Consider the following 8,821-nt stretch of genomic DNA (forward strand, 5'->3'; position numbering starts at 1 on the left):
TTTTTTTTTTTTTTTTTTTTTTTTTTGTAATTTTAAATACCAAAGTCAGTGTATGCCACATTCAGCAGGTGATGTTAGCCTCAAGACTTGGTGTAGGTGAATTCTTTGGGTGGACACTGGCTAGGAGTGGTCCAGATAGAGGAAAGAGCCATGCAAATAGCCCTAACAAAAGTCAGGAGTGCTTTGGAAAAGCAGCAAATTGAGAATGGTCTAGTTAGAAGTGAAAGTCAGTGGGAAAATACATGAGATGATGGTGAAAGAATCAGTGGGAAGATAGATGAGATTATGGGGTGAAGATTGGGTAAATTTTAGGCTTTTACTCTGAGTTAAGTGTGAAGGATTTGACGAGTTTGAGCAGATAAGGACTTAGGTTTTAAAGGATCCCTGTTTTGGTGGAATAGGAGGCAACAAACCATTTTGTTTCTAAGGTAGTTGCGATTTATTTCTTAACTCGTCGTCATACCCTACAGTTTGCCGAGTTGGTCAAGTGGCAATGGGACACACCGAGTCTTAATTCACACAGTGTAGCTCCTATTCAAACGGAACTCCAACCCAGCAGGGGGCAGAGGCTCTGAAAAAGAGAGAGCTCTTCCAACACAAGGTAGCGTCTTCCTTAACTACCCTGTTAAAGGTGGCTTCCGGTTGGCCAGAGTGGCAGCGATGTCATCCAATGGTTGCCTACATTAGTTCGGCTCGTCGGATTGAGCGCCAGCATCAGCCAATACGCAGGGGTGCTGTCCTCGGCTTCTGATTGGCTCCTTCATTAACATATAAAAGACACGCGCTGGCGCGCGGCCCTTTTCTCGCCAGGCGTCCTCGTGAGAGGTTTGTGCTGCCGCCTGTTCCATGCGGTGGGCTGGTGGCAGGAAGCCTGGGATCTTTGGGTGATCGGAGTGTCTGTGCGCGCGCGTGTGTGTGTATGTATGTGGTGGAGCGCTGTTTGGGGACTATGGGACCCCGACCAGTCCCGCCTGGGACCTCGGCGGCGGATCGCGCTCCACAGCTGATGGCGGCTGCTGGTCCAGGCCCGACGGGCGCTGGCGCGTGGTTAGCACCACAAAGGCCTCAGACCAAAGGACAGGTGTCGGGGTGGCGGGGTCTGAGCTCCCTTTCTCCCTTCAGTGACATCGTCTTTAAACCCTGCGTGGCAATCCCTGACGCACCGTCGTGATGCCCAGGGAAGACAGGGCGACCTGGAAGTCCAACTACTTCCTTAAGATCATCGTAAGTGCGGAGTGGGCTGTGGCCAACCATCATGTGTTCCTGGGCGCTAATAGGGACAGTCACTTGCCAGGTGCTGTTTCTTGGCGACAGCTACTGAATTAGGCAATTTGGGGCATATCTCCTATAGTCTTAATTTCCCCTGATGACCCCCCCCCCCCGCGTGCTTTGTTGATGAAAAGGCTCAGGCAAGTCAAATAGTTTCTTAGCTCATGTCATACTTTGTTCCCTTGCCTACCTTTTTGGGGAGATCTGAGACAAGGAGTGACTCATTGTAAAGAGCCATGTTATTACACATTTAGGACCTGTCAGTCAAGAAATTCAGTGTCCAGTGACTTATTTTGAATGGCTTTTGAGGTGGGGCTTCCTTAGTCTGAAACTCTGACTGTGTTGCTCTTTAGGAACTAGGCCACATTGTAGAGCTTAGTCTGTATTTTAGTCTTGTACTTCTGTCATGAAGATTTTCAAACAAAAAACTTGAATCTGTAAGTACACAATGTACATTCTACAAGTGGTGTTTTGCAGTGTTTGCTTTATGTTTTGATTGCCTAAAGCCCGTGTCATCAGATGATCAACTTATTGGGAACAGTTTTCTGTTAATGCAGCCATTTTGATGAATCAGAAACATTTCACAATTGGAAAAAGAGAACAATGGAAACTAAATGTATATTTATTTTTCTTAATTTTTTTTTTTTTAGCTGTAGATGGACACAATACCTTTATTTTATTCTTATTTAATTTTATGTGGTGCTCAGGATTGAACCCAGTGCCTCACACATGGCAGGCAAGCACTCTGCCACTGAGCCACAACCCCAGCCCCACTAAATGTACATTTAAAAAGCTTTGATTAAACATAGAAAGCTAGTTTTTAGTATACATAGCAAGCAAATCAGGATCAAATATGATAGTGTTATAATTCGGGAGGGTCTGGTGGGTAAGACTGGCCCAATATAGAGGGACTTCAAAAGGTTGGAAGAAAAGAAGATGGAAATGAGTGATTATGGGGTTTAGTTTCTGCTGACATTTTTTCCGCCTTCCTCCTGCTAAACTTTGCTTGTTTCTGGCTTGTTTTTGTAGCAACTTTTGGATGACTATCCAAAATGCTTCATTGTGGGAGCAGACAATGTGGGCTCCAAGCAGATGCAGCAGATCCGAATGTCCCTCCGGGGGAAGGCTGTGGTGCTGATGGGCAAAAACACTATGATGCGCAAGGCCATTCGAGGGCATCTGGAAAACAACCCAGCTCTAGAGAAGTCAGTCAGTGCTTCTGTCAACTTTGTCCTCCTTTCCTAGTGCCCTTCTCCCTTTTCCTGGAGAAGAATGGTGCTTTCAGGTAACATCTCTTGTGAACTTCTCTTTGCAGACTGTTGCCTCATATCAGGGGGAATGTGGGCTTTGTGTTCACCAAGGAGGACCTCACTGAGATCAGGGACATGCTGCTGGCCAATAAGGTAAGGGGAGAATTAGGTTAGATAAAAAACTTTTTGAGTTTGGCTTCTTAAAGCAAAATTGATCTCTTCCATATTGTGTCAGAGAGACTTTTCTCACTGTTCATTGTTCAGGTTCCAGCTGCTGCCCGTGCTGGTGCCATTGCACCATGTGAAGTCACCGTACCAGCCCAGAACACTGGTCTGGGGCCCGAGAAGACTTCCTTCTTCCAGGCTTTGGGCATTACCACTAAAATCTCTAGGGGCACCATTGAAATCCTGGTGAGTAGACCAGGCTCGCCAGTGCGAGCTGGGCATATGGGGGGCTTCTCCTGGAGGCTGTAGGACTGCTGGATGTCCAGGTATTAATTGCGCACTGTTACTTTATTCCTCAGAGTGATGTGCAGCTGATAAAGACTGGAGACAAAGTGGGAGCCAGCGAAGCTACCCTGCTGAACATGCTGAACATATCCCCCTTCTCCTTTGGGCTGATCATTCAGCAAGTGTTTGACAATGGCAGCATCTACAACCCTGAAGTGCTTGACATCACAGAGGAGACTCTGCATTCACGCTTCCTGGAAGTATGTGCTACCCAGCTCCGCTCCTTCCTACGTTAATGGTTGGGAACATGACAAGTACCAGAGTTGGGCAGGTTATTTACTCTTGTATACTGTAAGATTATTGAAAGATTTAATGAGGATAAGGCCTTAGAAAAATGCTGGGCATGCAGTAAGGGTTATTATTCCAGGGCCTGCAATGATGAGACATGAAATTTTGAATAGTGTCATGACTTGAAAGAGAAGTGACAGTTTAATAGATAAAAGTTAACATTGCCAAGTGCCCTTTGTTGGGGATGACTGGTTGTCCTTATTTTTGACATTGTCGTGCCTAATTCTGCCATTAAAATGTCTTTAAGGAATAATAATGATAGAAGATGTAATTCCTTTTTTCTTGTATCTGTGGGTTCTGCATCTATAGGTTTAACCAATTCAAGTTTGCTAAAAAGGAAATAAGTACTGAATGTGTGCACACTTTTTTTCCTTGTCATTCCCTAAACAACATAGTATAATAACTATATGGTATTTGCATTGTATTAGTTATTAAAAGTAATTTCAAGACGAAGACGATTTAAGGTGTAAGGAGGATGTTTGTAAGTAATATGCAAATACTACACTATTTTATATGAGGGACTTGAGTATCCACAGATTTTGGTATCTGTGGAGGGGTCCTGGAACCAGTCTTCCGTGGATATGGAAAGAGCACTTGTCTTTAAAGTTTTTATCTCATATATTGAAGTCAGTGACTATTAACAGTTTGTTTTTCACAAAATGGTGACTTTTCAGGTAGCCACCACCATCATGGTGTATTGAATACCTGGGTTTGGAATAAGTGCAAAAACATTTTATAAACTCATCCGTTTGAATTGCCCTGCTAGGAGCATTTGGTGTAAGATGAAATGTCTCCTTTGAGATTGAGCTGCTATGAAGACCAAGCTTTCCTTGGTCTTCACTGTTTTTTATTTTTTTTCCTTTAGGGTATCTCACTAAAATGTAATCTTTCTCTTTTCTCCCACAGGGTGTCCGCAATGTTGCTAGTGTTTGTCTGCAGATTGGTTATCCAACTGTTGCATCAGTACCCCATTCTATCATCAATGGGTACAAGAGGGTCCTGGCTTTGTCTGTGGAGACTGAATACACCTTCCCACTTGCTGAGAAGGTAAGATTTCACCCAGGACCACAGCGGGCCTGACAGGGTAACAAACAGTAGCTTTATTGAGTTAGTCCTTTTGTTACCATATCCAGGGGTGCTTAAGCACTGAGCCACAACCCCAGCCTTTTTATTTATTTTTTTGATACCAGCCCTCTTATGTATTTTATTTGGAGACAGGGTCTCAATGAGTTGCTTTGCACCTCACTTTTGCTGAGGCTGGCTTTAAACTCGTGATCCTCCTGCCTCAGCCTCTGAGAAGCTGTGATTACAGGTGTCTGCCACCACGCCCAGCTCCTTTTTTTATTTAAGAGCTTAAAGAGATTGGGGACAAGGGAAATGTATTCTCACTTTAGAAATGATAGGAGATCCAGAGAGGTGGGCTGTGGGCAAGAGCTGGGCCTTAATCCCCCTCACTAGGCCATACCTATGTTCCCCTGCAGGGATTTAACTAGAAAGGCTATACTGGCTTAGACGTTGTAGTTATTTATTTTGAGCCATACAAAGGCAGGAAGCTTGTGGGTAGTAGAGGGGTGTGGATGACCACTTTGACCACTGACTTTTCTTCAGGTCAAGGCCTTCTTGGCTGATCCATCTGCATTTGTGGCTGCTGCCCCAGTGGCTGCTGCTACTACTGCTGCTCCTGCTGCTGCTGCTGTGGCCCCAGCCAAGGTTGAAGCCAAGGAAGAGTCGGAGGAGTCGGATGAGGATATGGGATTTGGTCTCTTTGACTAATCACCAAAAAGCAACAACTCAGCTTTATATGCAAAACAAAGAAATAAAGGCTTACTTCTTAAGTTTCTGAACTCTTCATTTTCTACATTTTGAGATTTATAGTACTTAATGCTAAAAACTAAACAATGGTATAAACATGAGAACTTTGTATTTGGAGTTGATATTTGCGTTTTCTTTTTGTCCCTTCTTTTTTTGGAACTGGGGATTGAATCCAGGGCATTGTGCGTGCAAGGCAAGTGCTTTCCACTGAGCTACTTCCTAGCTCTGAGGTTGATATTTGGATGGGTTCTTTTTTGAGTCTGAATGAAAATACTGCTCTTCTAGGGTATGGTAGTTCCTCCTTATCCACAGGGGATATGTTCAAAACCTCAGTTTGATGTAAAAAATTACACATACAGGTGTCCCTCAGTATCTGTAGGAAATGGTTCTAGGACCTTCTTGGATGTGAGTCTGCCAATGCTTAAGTCCTTTTATAAAATCATATAAAATAGTGTATAGAGTACTTAATACCTAATACAATGTAATATGTATTCAGGGAATAATGAACACATGCTAAATAGAGCCAGCTTTTAAAAATATGTAGTTAGTTGGATCTACATGTGGAACCCTTGAATTTTTTAAAAAAATATTTACTTAGTTTTAGGTGAACACAATATTTTTATGTGGTGTTGAGGATAGAACCCAGTGCCCCAGGCACTCCAGGAGAGCGTGCTACTGCTTGAGCCACATCCCCAGCCTTGAAGTTTGAGGGCTGATTACTGATTTTTCCTTACAGACCTAAGTTTTCATTTATGAAGTTTGGTACAATTAGAGGTTATTACTAATCAAATGGAACAATTAAGCTATAATTAAATTGGGGCCCTTAAAGCAAAATAAGGGTTACTGGAATATAAACCCTGGTTGTGCAGTGGGTTTTAAGATGGCTGCTGAGGTAGCTTCAGTTTGGATAGACTAGACAGGGATGATTCATGTCCCAGTAGGGAGGGTGCAATATTCACACTAAACAGCATGCAAGTTAAAACATGAAATGTTTCTGGGGTTTTTCTATTCCATACTTTATTATCTTAATAGTCGGGGGGGGGTGTGTGGGGAGAGACTGTTGAAAGCAAAACTGAAGATGAAGGGGGACTACTCTATTTTTACACAAGAATTCTTGTTTACATGGGTTCCTCTAAGGAGTATTTCACTTAAGATAGGCATTCAAGTAATGCCAGGTCAGTTCTGGAGAGCTTACTACTTGGCAATTGAAAGGATAGGTATTTTGTCATAAAGCTTCGAGTTCACGTACAGATAGATCTGTGCTGGATCATGATATATTTGTAACTAGGGCTGTCAAAAAAGATTGAAAGCCACTGCTAGTCCTGGACCAAACTAAACTGGAGATCCTCCAGAAAGCAACCATATTGGGTAAAACTGAGGCAACTCGCTAGGGCTTCTTCCTACCCCCTGCATCCTCCCACCTCGTGATCTTTACTTTTACTCCCAGTCTAGGCCGTCCAGCATTTCCCCAGGCCAGGCTTCTCCTGCGTCTTTCCTTGATGCCCTATCTACCCATTTTCAGGCCCTCTCCAAGTCATTCCCCAAGGAATTGCAAACTCCGTCTCAACCTAGTTCAGTTGTGGCGGTCTGGGAGCAACATTTGTAGTTTCTCTACGGAATGCAACGTACCAGGAAGGCCTAAGAGGGGGTGTCCTGGCTGCGCCTGCGGCTCTAAGTGGCTGGGGGCTGCAGGGCGGTCTCACCACTTTACAAATCCTCGGACCCTCGTCTCCCTCCAGGCCAGGCTGAGAAGCTGGGACCCGGGTCGGAAGAACAGACGCTGGCAGCCAGCGCCCTGGGTACCTGAGTCCAAGCAAAGTCTGCTGCGGCCGCCATCCCGCCCGGGGGCGCCAAGGACCCAGCACGCTTCAGGCCTCACCCTGCCGCGTGGGCCCCGCTATGACCCGGAAGCGCTCCGGAAGCGGTTCCGGAGTCAGCGCCGGCAGGATGGCGGCCGACACGCAGGTGAGGTGGGCGGCTGCGGGGCCAACGCGGCCAGCGCCTGGGCGCGGACCGTAGCGGTCGGGCCAGACCGCCCAACCTAAGGGTGCGGGGTATGGCGGCTGCAGAGGGCGTGGCGCAGGGGCCTCGGGCCGGCTCCTCGCGGCTCCCGACGCGGCCCGGGCGGCGCAGACCGATCCCGGGCTCGGGGAGGCAGGAGCTCCGGCTTGAGCAGCTGGAGCCCTGCGGGGCCTTGCCCTGACCTCTCAGTTGCAGAAGTTCACCTTTCGGAGTCTCCGCTCTGTTTTTCCAAAGCTGTGAGCTCCGGGCCAGCGCCGAGTCTTCTTTAAACTTTGTATTCAGTATTTTTCGAGCACCTACTATGTGTAGGGATTTAGTAATCTTTGGGTTCATACAGATTTGGGTTTGAGTCCCACCTCATCGATTTTTGTGAGACTCTAGACAAGGGACTTCACCTCGCCAAGACTCAATCTTTTCGTCTGTAAGAGGGGATTGAAATGGCACCTATTATATAGGGTTGTTGGTGAGATTCAGTGCAATTATGGAGGGTTTGGTATGTTTGGGTTGTTCTTACTAGGTGCAGGGTTACAGCAAGAACTGCCCCTACCCAAGAAGAGTCTTGGCACTCTTGAGTGTTAACACCTGTGGGTTTCTTGTAGTTCAGAAAAGACTTAGGAAAACCATTTCCTTCCACCTAGCCTCCTTTGCAGCTGCATCTAAAGGTGAAAAAACAATACCAGGGGAAAAAAGAAACCGGTATCTAAAGGACAATTTAGCTCACTTGATCTCCACTTGAGAAGATTGATGTGTGTGGGTGCGGGGCTGCGAGGCAGAAAAGTGATCACTTAACCTGAACATTCAGGAGAATTTTAGTGAGGGTTTCCCATGCCAGGGGCTGTTAATTTGTTTAAAGTTATGTTATACTAAATCCTAGGAAGAAAAGTATCTTAGTCTGTTGGGTATTGGAATGATATGTTTAATATGTAATGTTAATACTCAGGCGGAAAAGAGTCTTTTTCTCTACAACTGTGTTGTCCAGTATGGTAGCCACTAGGCATGTGGCTTTGTAAGTTAGATAAAATAAATGAAAGTATAAAATCAAGGCATCTTGGTGCTCACCACTGGATGTGTTATTGTGTATAGTACTTTTTTTTTTTTTTCCTTTTTGGTGGGGAGGTATGCTGGGGATTGAACCCAGGGCCTTGCACATGCTAGGCAAGCATTCTTCTATTGAACTACACACTCAACCCCTGTGCTCTTATACTGTATATAAAGAGGAAGCAAAGTATACCTCAGCCTAGGCTCTGTGCCTGGTCTGTATTGTGAATGGGGAGACAAGGAGTTGGGGGGAAAAAAGTTAAATTCAAACTGAATGCATGGTGTATACCTGTAATCCTAGCTGCTTGGGAGGCTAAAGCAGGAGGATTGAAAGTTCGAGGTTAGCCAGGGCAACTTAGCAAGAGCCTGTTTCAAAATAAAATAAAAAGTTGGGCTGGGGATGTGACTCAAGCGGTAGCGCGCTTGCCTGGCATGCGTGTGGCCCGGGTTTGATCCTCAGCACCACATACAAACAAAGATGTTGTGTCCGCCGAAAACTAAAAAAATAAATATTAAAAAATAAAATAAAATAAAAGGGCTTGGTGTCTAGCCCAGTGGTGAAGTTCTTGTCTAGCATGTGTGAGGGCCTGGGTTCATCCCCAGTGTTATTAAAAAAAAAAAAAAAAAAAATT

The 8,821-nt window shown here is 45.3% G+C and overlaps 2 protein-coding genes and 1 pseudogene across 5 annotated transcripts in view; all 3 read left to right on the plus strand.

The window, feature by feature from the left end:
• Nucleotides 1-767: 767 nt before the first annotated feature.
• Nucleotides 768-5,152, plus strand: Rplp0 (ribosomal protein lateral stalk subunit P0). 2 transcript variants are annotated; one of them, XM_015505154.2, is made up of 8 exons: nucleotides 768-825; nucleotides 1,123-1,224; nucleotides 2,299-2,474; nucleotides 2,585-2,672; nucleotides 2,784-2,930; nucleotides 3,044-3,229; nucleotides 4,224-4,364; nucleotides 4,926-5,152. In XM_015505154.2, the coding sequence occupies exons 2-8, from the start codon at nucleotides 1,171-1,173 to the stop codon at nucleotides 5,088-5,090; spliced, it is 957 nt and encodes a 318-aa protein (XP_015360640.1). In that variant the 5' UTR covers nucleotides 768-825; nucleotides 1,123-1,170; the 3' UTR covers nucleotides 5,091-5,152. The 2 variants fall into 2 exon arrangements, with proteins under 2 accessions (XP_015360640.1, XP_048641665.1); XM_048785708.1 differs by lacking the exon at nucleotides 768-825 and adding an exon at nucleotides 899-917.
• A 1,590-nt stretch (nucleotides 5,153-6,742) lies between these two features.
• Gcn1 (GCN1 activator of EIF2AK4) overlaps nucleotides 6,743-8,821 on the plus strand; it is a 63,256-nt gene continuing 61,177 nt past the window's right edge. For all 3 annotated transcript variants that reach the window (XM_048785704.1, XM_015505155.2, XM_048785705.1), the window contains exon 1: nucleotides 6,743-7,094. In XM_048785704.1, the coding sequence (XP_048641661.1) occupies nucleotides 7,029-7,094 (66 nt within the window). In that variant the 5' untranslated portion in view covers nucleotides 6,743-7,028. The remainder of the gene's footprint in view (nucleotides 7,095-8,821) is intronic.
• Nucleotides 8,310-8,431, plus strand: LOC125611291 (annotated as a pseudogene).

Source organism: Marmota marmota, unplaced genomic scaffold (assembly GCF_001458135.2).
Source record: "Marmota marmota marmota unplaced genomic scaffold, marMar, whole genome shotgun sequence".
Taxonomy (NCBI): domain Eukaryota; kingdom Metazoa; phylum Chordata; class Mammalia; order Rodentia; family Sciuridae; genus Marmota; species Marmota marmota.